Source organism: Simochromis diagramma, unplaced genomic scaffold (assembly GCF_900408965.1).
Source record: "Simochromis diagramma unplaced genomic scaffold, fSimDia1.1 OVJJ01000463.1, whole genome shotgun sequence".
NCBI lineage: Eukaryota > Metazoa > Chordata > Actinopteri > Cichliformes > Cichlidae > Simochromis > Simochromis diagramma.
This window is the reverse complement of record NW_024386941.1, coordinates 4,750,011-4,766,778: the sequence shown is the minus strand read 5'-3', so window position 1 is coordinate 4,766,778 and position 16,768 is coordinate 4,750,011. Positions and strand designations below refer to the sequence as shown.

At 41.3% G+C, this 16,768-nt stretch overlaps 2 protein-coding genes across 16 annotated transcripts in view; both read left to right on the top strand.

Annotated features, from left to right (window-relative positions):
- stard13b (StAR-related lipid transfer (START) domain containing 13b) overlaps positions 1-5,221 on the top strand; it is a 59,206-nt gene extending 53,985 nt beyond the window's left edge. For all 8 annotated transcript variants that reach the window (XM_040037657.1, XM_040037656.1, XM_040037654.1 and 5 more), the window contains 10 exons: positions 77-1,440; positions 1,538-1,708; positions 1,927-2,086; positions 2,175-2,373; positions 2,460-2,673; positions 3,106-3,220; positions 3,331-3,552; positions 3,648-3,865; positions 3,972-4,148; positions 4,290-5,221. In XM_040037657.1, the coding sequence (XP_039893591.1) occupies positions 77-1,440; positions 1,538-1,708; positions 1,927-2,086; positions 2,175-2,373; positions 2,460-2,673; positions 3,106-3,220; positions 3,331-3,552; positions 3,648-3,865; positions 3,972-4,148; positions 4,290-4,407 (2,958 nt within the window). In that variant the 3' untranslated portion in view covers positions 4,408-5,221. The remainder of the gene's footprint in view (positions 1-76; positions 1,441-1,537; positions 1,709-1,926; positions 2,087-2,174; positions 2,374-2,459; positions 2,674-3,105; positions 3,221-3,330; positions 3,553-3,647; positions 3,866-3,971; positions 4,149-4,289) is intronic.
- A 10,146-nt stretch (positions 5,222-15,367) lies between these two features.
- nbeab (neurobeachin b) overlaps positions 15,368-16,768 on the top strand; it is a 200,273-nt gene continuing 198,872 nt past the window's right edge. For 6 of the 8 annotated variants that reach the window (XM_040037702.1, XM_040037703.1, XM_040037696.1 and 3 more), the window contains exon 1: positions 15,368-15,891. In XM_040037702.1, the coding sequence (XP_039893636.1) occupies positions 15,619-15,891 (273 nt within the window). In that variant the 5' untranslated portion in view covers positions 15,368-15,618. The remainder of the gene's footprint in view (positions 15,892-16,768) is intronic. The other 2 variants (XM_040037701.1, XM_040037699.1) reach the window with 1 other exon arrangement.

Genomic DNA, 16,768 nt, shown 5'->3' with positions numbered 1-16,768 from the left:
TCATGAGACCTAAATAGCAGCAGTTGCAGTTATATCTGCCAGAATAATTAGTGTAAAATAATCTTTCTTTTCCCAGAGTGAAGACTCTGATGAAGACGATCTGTTTGCTATTAGTGACAAATGGACCTTTGAGTGGAGCAGCCGGCGTTGGTCCAGGTTACAGGACATTGACAGTCTGCTGGGAAATCACAGAGAGGGTGAGCTCTCCAGAGATGGTGTGCCTCTGAGAACTACCACCAGCAGCGAGAGTGTTCTGACAGACCTCAGTGAGCCAGAGGTCTCTTCTTTGCACAGCGAGAGCAGCGGAGGCAGCGGTCATCGGGGCCTCAGCACAGAGGACTCTGACTGTTCTAACCGCACCTGCTCAGACACTGCAGCAATGCCAGACTCAACTTCTCTCACAATGCCTCACATCCCCAAAGAATTTGCTCACTTCAATTCACCATCTGACAAGCACAGCAAAACAACCCACTCTCGTGCCAAGGAGTTACTAAAGCGTATGGATACACTGAGCTCCCGAGGTACTCTGGGAAAAGGCCATAAGACGCTGGTAATCAGCTCTCCTGTGCTGCAACAGGAGGCCCAGGCCCTGAAGAAATTGAGGTGTGAAGACATAATAAATGGAGATGGTGGAGCTCTGGAACCACCATGCAATAAAATTCTGCCGTCCCACTCCAGTAGTGAGGGTAGCAGCCATTCTGGTGGCAGCACTGTCAGCACACCCAGCCTAAAAGAGCGTAAGCCTCACCGTGTTGACCATAAACGCAGTGGCATGTATTTGGAGGACATGGACATCTTCTCAGGATCCCAAATGAATAAAGTTGCAGAACAAAATCGTAGAAATGAATTTTGCTCTTATGAAAACCTCGTGGTCCACATTCCCAAAGACCACAAGCCAGGAACCTTCCCCAAAGCATTGTCCATAGAGAGCCTGTCCCCAACTGGTGGCGCCTCAATTAACTGGCACACTGGCAGCATGCACCTGGACTCCCCTTTAATTTCATGCAGAAAGGAAACACGGCCTGCCACCCAGTCCTCTTCCAGAGGTAGCCGCATCAGTGTGTACGATAATGTTCCTGGCTCGCATCTGTATGCCAGCACTGGAGACCTGATAGACCTGGAGAAAGAGGATCTGTTTCCACACCTGGATGATATCTTACTGCATGTCAATGGTCTACAACAGATAGTGGACCACTGGTCAAAAAATGTGTTACCTGGAGGCGAGGGGATAGTACAGATCGATGACGGGAAGGATGATACAGCAGGGCTTCAGTCCTCTAGTCAGATTACATTGGACTTTGAGGGAAATTCTGTCACGGAAAGCCAGATCGTGCCTAGTGATGGAGACAGAGACAAAGTATCACTTACAGAGACAGAATCTACAAGGCTCAGGGAAAGGAGGGACTCCGGTGTAGGTGCATCACTCACAAGACCTAATAGGTAAGACTGAACTGATGGAACTAAGCAGTAAGAGTATGTTAAGATGAATAAAAGTTTACTCTATTTTCTTTGCTTTTTTAATCTCTTTTGGCATTAGGTTAAGATGGCCCAGCTTTCAGATATCTAATCGTCTAAGTCACTCAAGAGCATCCCTGCAGATCACAAACCAATCAGCAGGCCAGCTGAGTTTGTTACAAAAGTTTTCACTGTTGCGTTTGACTGCAATCATGGAGAAGTATTCCCTGACCAATAAACATGGCTGGACTTGGTAAGTCTAACGTATTCTCCCAACTACTTATGTTTGATTCCTATTTTCAATTTGGATTTTATTACAGTTCTTTGAACTGATAATCACTCTCAGTCATCAGTATTCTTTATGTATGTATTTGTCCAAATCCTGATATACTGTATTGGCGTCCTTCATTGCCATCATCTTTCTTTAGTCTAAAGAGAATTTTTTAAAACATGTGCTAATGTCTCTCCTAGGTCTGTGCCAAAATTTATGAAGAGAATGAAGGTACCAGATTATAAGGATAAGAATGTGTTTGGAGTTCCTCTCATTGTGCATGTGCAGCGTTCAGGACAGCCCTTGCCCCTCGGCCTGCAGCAGGCCCTGCGGTACTTGAGGAGTCAGTGTCTTGACCAGGTCAGTGACAGCACACGATACTCTCACACTGCACATGCCTTTCATTTTCATATATGAAGTTTATGTGATATAACTGTTTTGCTTCCAGGTGGGTCTTTTTCGTAAATCAGGCGTGAAGTCTCGAATCCAAGCTCTGAGGCAGATGAATGAAAGTTCTCCAGAAAATGTAAATTATGAGGATCAGTCTGCCTATGATGTGGCTGATATGGTGAAGCAATTCTTCAGGGATTTACCTGAGCCCCTACTCACCAGCAAGCTGGGAGAGACCTTCCTCCATATTTACCAGTGTAAGTAAAGATTGCATTTTTATCTGTCATCACTACCTCTGCAAAGCACAAATGTTGTGTTCTAATCCTTCTATTCACCTGTGCAGATGTACCAAAGGACCAAAGATTGCAAGCTGTCCAGGCCGCCATCATGTTGATGTCTGATGAAAATCGAGAGGTACTGCAGACGCTGCTCTGTTTCCTTAGTGATGTCACTTCTTCTGTGGCGGAGAACCAGATGACACCTATGAATATTGCTGTGTGCCTGGCTCCGTCCCTCTTCCATCTCAACAAAATGAAGAAGGACAATCTATCACCAAGGTATTGTTTTCTTTTTTTCTTGTGTTACACTTAACTTGGTGTCTGTGGTTTTGGGTAACATTACCTGCCATTCTGTGTTTACAAAAATAATGATGAAGACATGCATACATTAACTCCTGCATGATTATCTTCCCCACAGCTCCATAAAGATCGCTATAAAGTGGGTTACAGATTTTACTCATCCCTCAGGGGTGCAGTAGATGACTCTCTTTCTGGGCCAGTTTTACCCCAGTTAAAGCTTAATGTTTTATGAGATCATGCTGTGTACAAACAAAGCAAAGCTCTCTAATTTAGCAAGTTGAAATTGTTGCTAAAGAGATCAAAGCGGTTTCCTGCAGAGCGGAAGAAGGGTTTATATACTGTTTCTTGTGGGGATGTTGACCTGAAGTCCCTGCTGGCCTAATAGGTTTTCTCTCCTCATATAATCTCCAGGGCCATGCATAAGAAGTATGCTACTGGCAGACCAGACCAGAAGGATCTGAATGAGAATTTAGCAGCGGCACAGGGCCTCGCTCACATGATCATAGAGTGCAACCGCCTCTTTGAGGTACGAGAACCTGTGTTTATTATGCAGTAAGAATTTAAAGCCTGGATGCAGTATCTAGTCTTGTTTTTATTTGCTGTGAGCCTTACCTTATGCTTTTATGCACCCATTAGATCCCTCATGAGATGGTTACTCAGTCGCGTAATTCCTACGTGGAGGCTGATTTGCATGCACCAACAATTGACGAGCTGTGCAAGCAGTCGGAAGATGAGGATGGAACATACCAAACACTTTTGGAGGGGAGACTTCAGAACCTGCTCAAAGAGGCCCGGGAAAAATCCAAATACTGGGTGTCGTGCAGCAGCTCTGATAACACAGAGCTCTATTATAAGAAGGTTCGTTTTCTAACCTAAACTTAAACCACTATCTTTATTTCAAAGATAGTGGTACATGAAAACAATCCTTTTTGTGTCTTATGTGTGTGATCCAGGTGGGAGATGGCAACCCTTTGAGACGTTGGAAAGTGTCTGTCGAGGTGGAAGCGCCGCCATCTGTGGTGTTGAACCGGGTGCTGCGAGAGCGCCACCTGTGGGATATGGACCTCCTTCAGTGGAAAGTGTGCGAGACACTGGACAGGCAAACAGAAGTGTTTCAGTATGTCCTGAGTCGCATGCCCCCTCATCCCAGCAGGGACTTTGTAGTTCTTAGGTGAGTGCTTAAGAAAACTCAGCGCACCATATGATCTCTTATTTTGGGAATAGCTCAAATTGTATTTCTTTAGATACCATAATCAGTCTCTTTCTGTGCATTCAAGGTCATGGAGGACAGACTTGCCCAAAGGTGCTTGCTCCCTGGTTTCTGTGTCTATAGAGCACGAAGACTGTCCTCCTTTAGGAGGGATAAGGGCTATAGTCCTGGAGTCTAACTACCTATTAGAGCCCTGTGGCTCAGGAAAGTCCAGACTAACTCACATCTGCAGAGTGGACATGAAGTAAGTCCTACAATGAGCTTTTACACAAGATTCTTTTAGAAAGTGCTATAAAGAAAAGTTGTTCTCTTATGGTTTGAGCTGCATTTCTAAATATTTTGTGATGTATGCTATAGTATATTGAATATAGTGATTTGATTTCAGGGGACGGACTCCAGACTGGTACAACAAAGCCTTCGGCCACCTTTGTGCTGCAGAAGCTGCCCGAATCCGCAACTCCTTTCAGCCACTAATCACAGACGGCCCAGAGACCAAAATCTGAAATTCTTTGCTGCTTGTGTCTGCTCAGCCTTGAGATCAACATTGAGCCTTTGAGTCATTGCTAACAGCCACAAAAAGTAGAGACGGGGCTCCAGAACGAAAGCACAGTTTATTGTTTGTTTGTCTGAATGCAAAATGCTCTGATAATAACTTATGGCTCCTCTGAAATTGCACAATTTTAAAAGAGGACATCTTATAGGTGCTGAGCATAATTCTTCATTGGGAAATTAATTATCCTGCCAATATCATTGACATTTATGGCTATTTTATTTACCTTCATGTTTCTAAAACTGTATGTTATAATAATTATCTTTAATAATATTATTGTATTATTGTTTCTACAATGTCTAGGACATTCGAGCTCTGAAATGCTTCTGAGAAGCATATATTTGTTTGTTTCAGATTTAAAGCTATAATTATTATGATGTACACTCAAGTGTATATATGTGTGTCTGTGGGTGTGTGTGTGTGAATATACTGTAAATTAAATAGAATGTATATTTTGTATATATGTATATATATATATACATATATATATGAAGGGGTAATGAGTACATATGTTAATTTTCCATATATTAATTCATTTTTCTGTGTGAACCGTTCTGTCAAACACATGGTACAAAATTGTAAGCTGGTTTTACTTTGCTCCTTTATTGCCATTTTGAAATGGATGTAACTGTAATAAATGTTGACCTTCAGTGGTTGTGAAGAAGGTGACTTAAGGTTTGACTTGATCATACCTGCTTTAGGGTACTGGATTGTGCAGTCAGGTCCAAAAATTTCTTTTTTAAAAAAAAATAAAACCATGAAAATGATGAAATGCTTTGTGTGCTGATTCCTAATTGTATTATCTGATTCTAAAAATAAGTAAAAATTTAAACAGTATTTTTGGGAGTATGTGAACTCGATTAATCCTCAAAAGAAGCTAAGAACTTGTTACAGACGTTTAAGAGGTGTCAGAAATTCTCATTTAAAAATACTTAAATATTTTTAAATACAAAAGTTCATACACCGAGCAAGAAAATACACTTCACTCTGATTTGGAATGAGAGGGACCCCCATCTGGCTTTTTACAAAACTCATGTGACTCGAAATAGTGCACAGAGGATGGCTTATCTGAAATTGATTGCTTTTCTAATGCCACCTCAATAGTGGTTGAAAAAGCTAATAAAGACTGTTTTATTATTCTCTGGCTTTTTTCTTCCAAACTACATGGTAACTATATGATAACTTGCAAATGTACTGTTTATAAGATTGGGGAAACCTGCAGTCAGCTGAGACTGAAGAAGTAACTTGGATGAGTGACAAAACGTTTCTCCCACTGAAACCGCTATGTCCAGATGAACAGAATCAACTTTTGGAGATTTACTTACCTGAATGATTGACAATACATCAAGATATATATGGTAACTTGGGTTAAACTAGGAAAACGGTCAGTTTCTGCCACCAGATGGCTCCTCTATTTGCAGATTGATGATCTTTACCAATGATTTTTACAGTGGCAGCTTTTATTTTTCCTCTTAATGATCTTGCCATCGGTACATTTATTTATTTTAGCACGTTGAGAACATATCACCATACATATATAATACATTTTTGATGGCAGTCTAGGTTTTTGTATGCCATTTATGTACATGCCGTTGGTGTGTGTAGACCAAGCCTCCTTCACTGATCTCAGTTCAACACTAGCAGTGTTTGTGTCTCAGTTACATTGATTCAGTGACGCGTTGATATGCAGAGACAAAACATTAGAAAAAATAAAATAGAATATATTTATGCCTTATATAATGCATTCTACAAACTAAGCCACTATGCGAAGATATAGCAAGAGAAAAATAGAACGCGAGAAACGTGAGTAAAAACAATGTCATTCAACAAACTTCTACATTTCATTCGCAGGTGAACGGCAAATATTACAATGTCGATCATTTTGCGGTGGTTTATCACAAAATACATCCACAATGGTAGTCATGATAGGCACAGCAGTAAAAACTGACACGACTCTTTTGAAGCCATGCTGACACAGATCTGTTTAATGAGCTCTTGAAAGGCACGCTCAGCTTCCGACTGTCAGAAAGGAAGATTGACAGAATTGTCCCAAGCTGTCAGTGCCAGCCTGTTTTATATAAATGCTGGAAACTGATTTTTTGATTATTATCTTTTTTTTTAAAAACAAACAAACAAAACAGATGTTTGTGCACAGAAACGTTCTCTAAAATGTATCTATATGTATGGGATTACATCTATCCATCTATTCATTTTTCTTTCTTTTATAAAAAAAAAACTGTAGGAGCCATAATTGAATGTATTGAATTTTGATGATCACTGGGTTTTTATTTGTTTGGTTGTTATGGGAGTCACGTGGGTGCTAGCGGTGACATAAATGGGCGTTGTCAGTCTATCATTCACTGGTTTTGATTTTGACAGAGAGGAGGGCTGGGTAGCCGTAGTTTTTGTTGACCGCTGCACAACATGTTCGCTTCGTTATATTAGAGCCTGTGATGTTGTAAGAGTTTGAATCCGATGATACTACTCTGTAAAAATCGCAAAGCACTTTAATTAAACGAGCAAACAATTCCATCTCTCGCATTATTGCGTAACTTTGACAGCGCGTCAGGCAAACAGGCAGGCTCCATCCCCGGCCTGTAGCGACTGTGGAAGTCGCTAAATCTTTAGTCAACAAAAACGGCATTCTGGAGAAGCCAGCCGCAAGCAGGATCAAAGAAATCAGATCAAGGAACCTGAAAGACGCCAAGTAAGTGCAGCGCATCTGAATGAGTGAGCCCAGCAGCACCGACACACCTGACGCAATTCTGAGGAGCGCAGGTAAGAATACCTGTGCATGTCTGGTTGTGGAAAAGGAAGCCACACTGCATTAGCGCTGAGATGTTTCAAGAGGAGACACTGAATGGAATGAATGTTGGTTAAATGTGCAACGTTTCTGGCTGCGCTCTTGGAATGATGTCTGCGCTGCGTCTTATTAATTATGCTGCTTGGATGACGTTCAAATGGACAATTAAAGTGCCGTTACGTTGAAAGGATTTTATGGTCAAAGTCTATTGTGGCTTCCAGTGGATATATGTTTTAATGGATGATCACTGAAGATTAAAATAAATAAATAAAAAAATCGAACAAACAAACGGGAAAATCATGAGTCAAACAGGTGGTGATGATTGTTCCTCTAATGATTTGGGGAGAAAGAGAGAAAGAAAAATGACTGGAAAGGCATTGTTGAATAAAATCGAAAAATCACAAAATGAATGCAAAATATATGTTAATAAAATGAAAGGACTAATACAAAAAATGAAAGCGCTCATGCAACACACTGAAAATCTTTCTCAAATTAAGCAATATTCGGTGGATTTAAAGGCACTGTGTGAAAAGGCTTCAAGTTCACATGTTGAGGTGTCGTCTTTGGTGCCAGAGGAAGAAGTAATAAAACAAGAGGAATGGTTTTCAAGTATCATGAAATACACCAATGTGTTTTTAAATGAAATTCAAAACTGGATAAATCAAAGAGAACAAAATCCTGCTGTTCGTCCAAAGCAAATCAATTTATTGGAAAACAATGTTGCATCAAATACTGAGACAGAAGTGGAGGATGATATCAAGCCAAGTGATAGTGTTTCAAATGTTGAAAGCCACAAAACTTCTTCATCAAGATCTTCAACTTCATCTGTTCGTATGAAAGCTGAGGCAGAGTTGGCAGCTTTAATGATAAAGCGGAAATTATTGAATGAGAAACATGTACTGGAAGAAGAGGAGGAATGTCTTCGTAAAAGAAAGGAAAGGCTAAAATTGGACACTGAAATTGCTGAAAAAATGGCTACAATAAATGTCCTTAAAGCTCAAAGTATAACAAGCAAAAAAGGATCTTTAAAAGTTTCAGATGGAATGAATTCATACATTTCCCATGAAAGATCTAAACAAACCCTTAATGTTGATGCATTGGAATTTATACCTCACATTTCTGCAAAACAAAATTCATTGACTAATGCTGAAACTCAAAACAGGAGAAAAGATCAAACCCAGGAATGTGTCGTGCAACAAGCCGTGCTGACTGAATCTTCTCAAAATAAGCATCCTCGACAATATTCAGTTATTCCTTCAAACCCATCTGATGCAAATGGACAAAATGACTGTCATACAAATGGTATGGTGGAACTGGGACCACAAAATGATGTTATTGGAATAATGACTAAACAAAATGAAATAACAACACTCTTAATCCAACAACAAAGCCTCTTTTCTTTACCAAAGAGAGAAATACCTCATTTTGATGGAGATCCACTTCAATATTATTCATTTATTAAAGCATTTGAGAATGCAGTTGAGTGCAATACGAAAAATAACAGCGATCGTTTATATTTTTTGGAACAGTACACAAGAGGCCATGCAAAGGAATTGGTGAGAAGCTGTCAACAAATGAACTCAGATCGTGGTTATCGCAAGGCAAAATCACTGTTAAAGGAACACTATGGCGATGAACAGAAGGTCGCAGCTGCATATCTGGACAAGGCACTTTCGTGGCCATCAATTAAAACAGAGGAAGTAAAAGCTCTTCAGAACTACAGTTTATTCCTCAGGGGATGCTGTAATACAATGGAGGAGGTGCAGCATCTGAGTGATTTGGACATGCCTTCTAATATGGTGAATATTATTAAAAAATTGCCGTATAAATTTAGGGACAAATGGAGAAGCCATGTTTGTGACCTGCAAGAAAGGCATAAAAGAAGAGCCAAATTTATGGATATTGCAGACTTTTTGGAGAAGCAAATAAGAATATTAACTGATCCTGTATTCGGTAATATTCAAGATTCTCCGCTTTCTTTACCAACAAAAGGAATGAGTAAAGCCAAGTATCAAGGCAGACCTGGAAATAAAGGAACAAGCTTTGCCACCACTATGCAAGTTGTGGAGAGTACACCTAAGCCTGCGGAAATGGAAATGAAAAATAATCAGGTTGGAAGGAACGTCTGTATTTGTTGTGGAGGAAGACACATGTTGGACGTCTGTGCACAGTTGGGAAAAATGGCTCATGAGAAGAAGATAACCTTCTTAAAGGAAAATGGCATCTGTTTTGGCTGCTTGTGTATAGGACACATCAGTAAAGATTGCCGTAAGAGGATTTCCTGTTCCAAATGCAGCCGGAAACATCCCACCATCCTGCACAAAGAAAGTTCACCTTCTGAAAAGACCGACAGGAACATGCAGCCGCATGTGAGCACACTGGTGTCGAGTGGTCTTACAGGGGCTGGAGACCAGGACTGTACTGTACTACAATACAGCCCATTGTGCCTGTCCAAGTAAAGTCAAAGAAAGGAAGCAACATTATTACAACATATGCTTTTTTGGACCAAGGGAGCACAGCAGTTTTCTGCACTGAGAGTCTGATGCGCAGACTTCACCTTGAGGGAAGGAAAGGAAACATCCTCCTCAGAACCATGGGCCAGGAAAGAGTTGTTAGCAGCAACACTTTATCAGGACTGGAGGTTGCCGCTCTTTGTGGTGACGAATTTCTGGAACTGCCAAAAGTGTACACACAGGAGTCCATGCCTGTACATAAAGGAAATATTACAACACCAAGAGATATTGAAGGATGGGCACATTTAAAACGCATAACCTTGCCTCAAATAAATGCAGGAATCGAACTTCTGATTGGAACAAACATTCCCAAAGCCTTGGAACCTCTGGAAGTGGTGTGTAGTGTTGATGGAGGACCGTATGCCGTAAGGACAAGGCTTGGCTGGACCATCAATGGACCACTTTCAGGAAACTGTGAAGCTACAGGTGATCAGAAGCATCCACAAGTTACAGTCAACAGAATTTCTGTTGTCACGCTGGAGGAGCTTTGGCAGCAACAGTTCAAGAATGACTTTTCTGAGAGCAAAGTTGATGAGCAGGTTGGATTGTCAAGAGAGGATCAGAGATTTCTGGAAATAGTGACTAACTCTGCCAAATATGTGGGTGGTCATATCCAGATAGCATTACCTTTTCGGAATGCCAGTATCAGTATGCCAAACAATAAGAAAGTTGTTCAACAACGTCTGCGCTTTCTACAAAAGAGATTTGAGAGAGACAGTGTTTCATACTGAGTACAAAGTCTTCATGAATGAGCTTCTGGCTAAAGGTTATGCTGAAAAGGTCCCGGAAGAGGAGATCAATCGCAATGATGGCAAGCTGTGGTATATACCACACCATGGTGTTTACCATCCGACCAAGAAGAAACTCAGTTGTGTTTGACTGTGGAGTGAGTTATCATGGAACATCTTTAAACTCCCAACTCTTACAAGCTCTTTAATAGGAGTGATCATAAGATTCAGGAAGGAGCCAGTTGTAATTATGGGAGATATTGAATCCATGTTCCATCAAGTCATGGTTCCAGCTGAAGATAAAGATCTATTGAGATTTCTCTGGTGGCCTAAAGGTGATCTGGAACAACCAACATCTGAATACAGGATGAATGTATATCTCTTCGGGGCAACTTCGTCACCAAGTTGTGCCAAGTTTGCACTCAGAAAGTGTGCGGATGACTTTGGACATCTCTACAGTGAGGAAGCTGTGAAGAAGTTGTTGCACTGTTTTTATGTGGACGATTGTCTTGTGTCCGTTGAAACTGATGAGGAAGCAGTGTTAATGTACCACGAGTTGGTTTCTTTGTGTGCCAAAGGAGGATTTCTGCTCAAAAAGTGGATCACCAACAAGCCTGGAGTGCTGGAATCAATTCCTGAAAGTCACAGAGCCACAGGAATGAAAGAGTTGAACATGGAATTGGATTCTTCAATGACAGAGCGAGTTTTGGGCGTGGAATGGTGTATAAAATCAGACTCTTTTAAATTCAAGATTGTGCTCAAGGACAGACCGCTTACCAGAAGAGGAATCCTTTCAATTGTCAGTTCTATCTATGATCCTCTTGGAATGCTAAGTCCTGTGGTCTTAACTGCTAAGAAAATCCTAAGAGATCTATGCCAGGAAGGAATCGGCTGGGACAATAATGTAACCGAGCAGTTTTCCAAAAGATGGTTAACATGGCTCCAGCAGCTCCAGCTATTGAGCAAGTTTGAAGTGAGTCGTTGTTTGAAACCTGATGGATTTGGAGAAATCACGAGTGCTCAGTTGCACCATTTCTGTGATGCCAGTGAGGATGGGTATGGAACAGTGACCTATCTGCTGATTGAAAACATCTGTTCAGAACGACACTGTGCGTTTGTTATGGGAAAAGCTCGTGTCGCTCCTCTTAAATCCTTTACCATCCCGAGAATGGAGCTCATTGCAGCAACCATGGCCAGTCGATTGGATGTACTCTGGAGGAAAGAGCTGCAGATGGAACTTCTGGATTCTGTGTTTTGGACAGACAGTGCTTCTGTTCTTAAATACATCAGGAGTGAGACTTCAAGATTCAAGGTTTTTGTGGCCAACAGAGTTTCACAAATCTTAAGAGTTTCATCTTCCTCGCAATGGAGATATGTGGACACTGCCAGTAATCCAGCAGATATGGCCTCAAGAGGAGTGAAAGTCTATGTTTTTATGAAGAATACAAAATGGTTGTCTGGGCCTCAGTATCTTCTACAATCTAGAAGTGAATGGCCTGTCTACCCAGATGACATCAGTCTGCTTGCATCTGACGATCCTGAGGTAAAAACAGTTGCCACAGTGAGTGTTGAGCAAGCTGGAGAAAATTCTGTTACTCGCTTGTTTAAACATTTTTCCACCTGGACACGTCTTAAGAAGTCAGTGGCATGGCTGTTAAAATTTAAGGACTTGCTTCTGTCCTTTGCGAAGAAAAGGAGAGAATTGTGTCCAAGCTTATCACAGTCAGAGGTCACCAAAGAGCAACAGAAATCATTTGTGGAAGAAAAGCTGAGGAACTTTAAGAGGACATCTGTGATTAAGAATCTTACAGTGGAAGATCTGGACAAAGCTGAGGTTGTCATTATCAAGTTCTGTCAGAGGAGGAGATTTTCCTTGGAGCTTGTGAATCTGGAGAAGGGACAACCCATTATAAAATCAAGTCCTCTAAGAAGACTCTGCCCACAGCTGCAAGATGGAATTCTCAGAGTGGGTGGGAGACTCAGTAGATCATTGATGCCGGTTGAGGTGAAACATCCCATAATACTAGCAAAGGATCAACACATTTCCGAGCTCTTGCTTAGACACATACATCAGGAAGTTGGACATGGTGGTCGTAACCACATGCTGTCTAAGCTAAGAGAAAAGTACTGGTTGATTGGAGCTAGTACAGCAATAAGAAAAGTGTTATCTGTCGACGTCTTAATGCTCCACCAGTGAATCAACAGATGGCGGATTTGCCCAATGAAAGAATCATTCCAGATGAACCTCCATTCACGCGGGTGGGAGTGGATTACTTCGGACCCTTCAGTGTTAAAAGTAGGAGGAGCGTGGTGAAGAGATACGGTGTTATGTTCACCTGCCTTGCTATCCGTGCTGTTCACATTGAGGTTGCTCCATCATTGGATACTGACTCTTTCATTAATGCGTTCAGACATTTCAATGCAAGAAGAGGTCAGGTTCGAGAACTGCGTTCTGACAACGGAACCAATTTTGTAGGTGCTGAACGTGAACTTAGAAGTGCCATTGAACATTGGAACCAGGTAAAAATCAATGACGTCTTTCTGCAAAAGGGAGTTAAATGGACCTTTAATCCTCCTGGAGGTTCACATCACGGAGGAACCTGGGAGCGACTGATAAGACTGGTTCGCAAAGTACTTAATTCCATAATGAAAGTACAAAACCTGGATGAAGAAGGTCTTCATACTGTACTTTGTGAGGTTGAAGCCATCATTAACAGCCGCCCAATTACCAAAGCCTCAATGGATCCTAACGACCTGGAAGCTTTGACCCCTAATCATCTTCTTCTGTTAAAGACCTCACCGATATTACCACCAGGAGTATTCCATTCCACTGATATGTACACACACAGAAGATGGAAACAAGTCCAATACATGTCTGACTTGTTTTGGAAAAGATGGGTGAAGGAATACCTACTACAGCAACAGGAACGTCAGCGATGGATTGGAGTAAAAAGGAACCTCATCGTGGGAGATCTGGTTCTCATCATGGACAGTTCGGCACCTCGAAACTCTTGGCCAATGGGATGTGTGATAAAGACTTTTCCTGACCGAAGAGGATTCGTTCGTCAAGTTCGGATTAAAACTCAGACTAGTTGCCTGGATCGACCTATTATCAAACTGTGTCTACTGCTGGAGGCAGATCACAGTTAAAGACTTCTGGGTCCAATTATCAGACTTTGATTGTATTTGGATATAAAATGTCTCTTATTTTTTTTTCTTTGAAGATAGACTTTAAGATTACCTATAGGATTCCTGCGGGTAATATTGAAATACAGTAAATGCTTGACTTTTCTCTGCATGTTTTATGTCTCCTACTTGGTTAATTATGGGTAATTATTAGAAGGGATCCTAATAATTAGGATGAATTTTGATGATCACTGGGTTTTTATTTGTTTGGTTGTTATGGGAGTCACGTGGGTGCTAGCGGTGACATAAATGGGCGTTGTCAGTCTGTCATTCACTGGTTTTGATTTTGACAGAGAGGAGGGCTGGGTAGCCTTAGTTTTTGTTGACCGCTGCACAACATGTTCGCTTCGTTATATTAGAGCCTGTGATGTTGTAAGAGTTTGAATCAGGAGCCGATGATACTACTCTGTAAAAATCGCAAAGCACTTTAATTAAACGAGCAAACAATTCCATCTCTCGCATTATTGCGTAACTTTGACAGCGCGTCAGGCAAACAGGCAGGCTCCATCCCCGGCCTGTAGCGCCTGTGGAAGTCGCTACAAAAACAAATAAGTGGAAAATGCCCTAACAGTGTATCTTTTAGTCATTACTCTGTGAGAAATAAGGGCATGTAAAAGATATTGGAGAAGTCAGCCCTCTTAATTGTCTCATAAAAAATTTAAGGTGGGGGGGAGTGGCAGAAATGCTGCATAGTATAATTACACTGTCCATTCGATTGTGTGTCCACAAGACAACTGCTCCCTAATTCAGTAGGAAAGTTAAGAGAAACCCTGTCTCAGTATTAGTATTCATCCTAATGTAATTAAATTTATATTGCCTTGCATAAAAGACTATCCAAGGTCACATTTGTCCTTCATGAACTATGCCACACCTGGCGCTCTATAACGAAACGACCATACATTTTTGTGAGAAAGATAATAATAATTGTCAGCTACAATACAGACATTTACAAGTGTACATGTGCAGTGCTGATTAACCTTTCACGAATATGTAAATAAAAGCAACAGTGAGTTATTTGGTAATTCTCGTTTTTGATAGGAGTACAGGTATCTTTAGCAAGCTGGTATATGAGCATAATATCACTGATCAGGTATTATATTCAGGTGTACCAACTCATCACTGAATACAGTAAATACAGTTTGGTGCACCAACAATGGAAGTCATCTGTAATGTTCGACTATGGCTCTGCTTTTAATGCAAATATTTCCACCGCATGTGGTTTTCTTTTCTTTTTATCCCGTCCATTTCTATTTTACTCAGTGTTGATTTCATATTATTTTACTTTATTTTACATATAATTGTTTCTATTTTCCAATGACAACTTTTCTCATACCTAAGTTACTAAATTAGCATCTCTAATAAAAAAATAGATAAATCTCTAACCTTCACCGGTAAAAATCTAATTTTGACTTAAGGAAATGAGAAACCTGTTGAAATTCATTAGCCATCAGGATAACACGGTCTATTTTTTCTGTCTACATTAAGTGTCTGTCTAAAGTTATTGAAGCCAGCCGGTCTTGGCTGTTCCAGCCCACGAAGCGACACGTCTCCGGTATCTCAGACAACGCAGGCGTAGTGAGCGGGACGACAGGTAGGGGGCGGCAACATGGCGGTGACGGCAGCACAGCCACTGAACAGCGCACATCCTGAGAGCGGCACAATCATACACAGCTTTGTGTGTTCATCGCAGGTCTGTCAGCTCGGTAAACTGCCCGGCACCGATTTCACACCGGACCTACTGACCAGAACTCCTCAGAGTGGATTTCACTGAAAGAGAGTGATTTCTTTTTTGGTGTTTTGCTTTTTTTGTTTTTGCTTTTTTTTTTCTCGAGTGTTTATTTCATTTTTTTTTCCGTGATGCTCCAGAACAGTGATTAAGTATATTGCAGAGATAAAGCGTAACAGCTCCTGAAAAGCTCCCGGTTTGGCTGGAAATGACAAGCGGTAGACCGGTGACAATGCCGGGCTCGCTGTCGCTCTCGGACCGACAACCTCCTCCAGGTCACGGGCAACACGCGGCTGCAGTCTCCGCTGCGGCCGGTGAGACAGTGATGATGTCCGGATCAGGTTCAGTGGTCCTCCCGGCTGGGATTATGAATCCATCGGTTCCTATCCGGAATATCAAGATGAAATTTGCCGTTCTTACCGGACTGATCCAGGCTGGAGAGGTTAGCAACCGGGATATTGTTGAAACGGTGCTGAATCTGGTAAGCAAACATTTTTCCTATCACTTTGTGACTGGACATTACTGCACAAACCCCAAATCATCACTGGTGTTCAGTGGCAACCAATAGAATATAACGTGCATGTAACAAAATAATATTTATTTATTTATTTTTTTACATCGAGCGGGGGAAAATAATAATTACATTATTTACAGCATTAATATGAGCAGCTGCCCCAGGATATGGGAGAGTATACAGCAGTGAACAGTTAAAAGTCACACATGTACACATACAGATAAGGAAGGAGGAGGTGGAGGTAAGAACACAAAGCCATAGCTCAAGTTTTCTAAGAAGTCCCACAAAGTCCCAGCTTCCCTTGTGTTTTCCTGCAAATCAAGCAGAGTCATTGCAGGTGAAGTGCATCACTTGCTGGGATTTAAAGGGCAATGTCAAGTGGTATTCATGTTAAAGTAAAATATGAGCCCATGCAGGAAGGCAATTGCTTCTTCTAAGTGTGGGAAAATTTCAGGGATAGACCTGGCAACTGCAGGGGAGCTATTCTCACGGAGCCCAGACTTACTATAGCCCTGCTTTGTGATGTGATCAGTATAGCTCCCCAGCAGCGTGTTAAAGATATAGATTCTGCACTTAATTAAAATGTGGTATCTTGTGGTAGTATGATAGTCACCACCCTCTGCCCATATACATTTACTGTTACCTGTAGAACATTTTGTTTCACTGCTGCTTCTAAAAAAGTAAGAATGAATGATTTCAGCACAATGTGTTTGAGAATTTGAACCCATATATGACCAGGCTAACCAAGTGAAACCAGTTTGCTGTCCTGGTGTATAAATACTGTGTAGGCAGTTAATACCTTTTTGCTTTGACCATCTGCAGGAGTACAGCCTGTTTGCAGAAG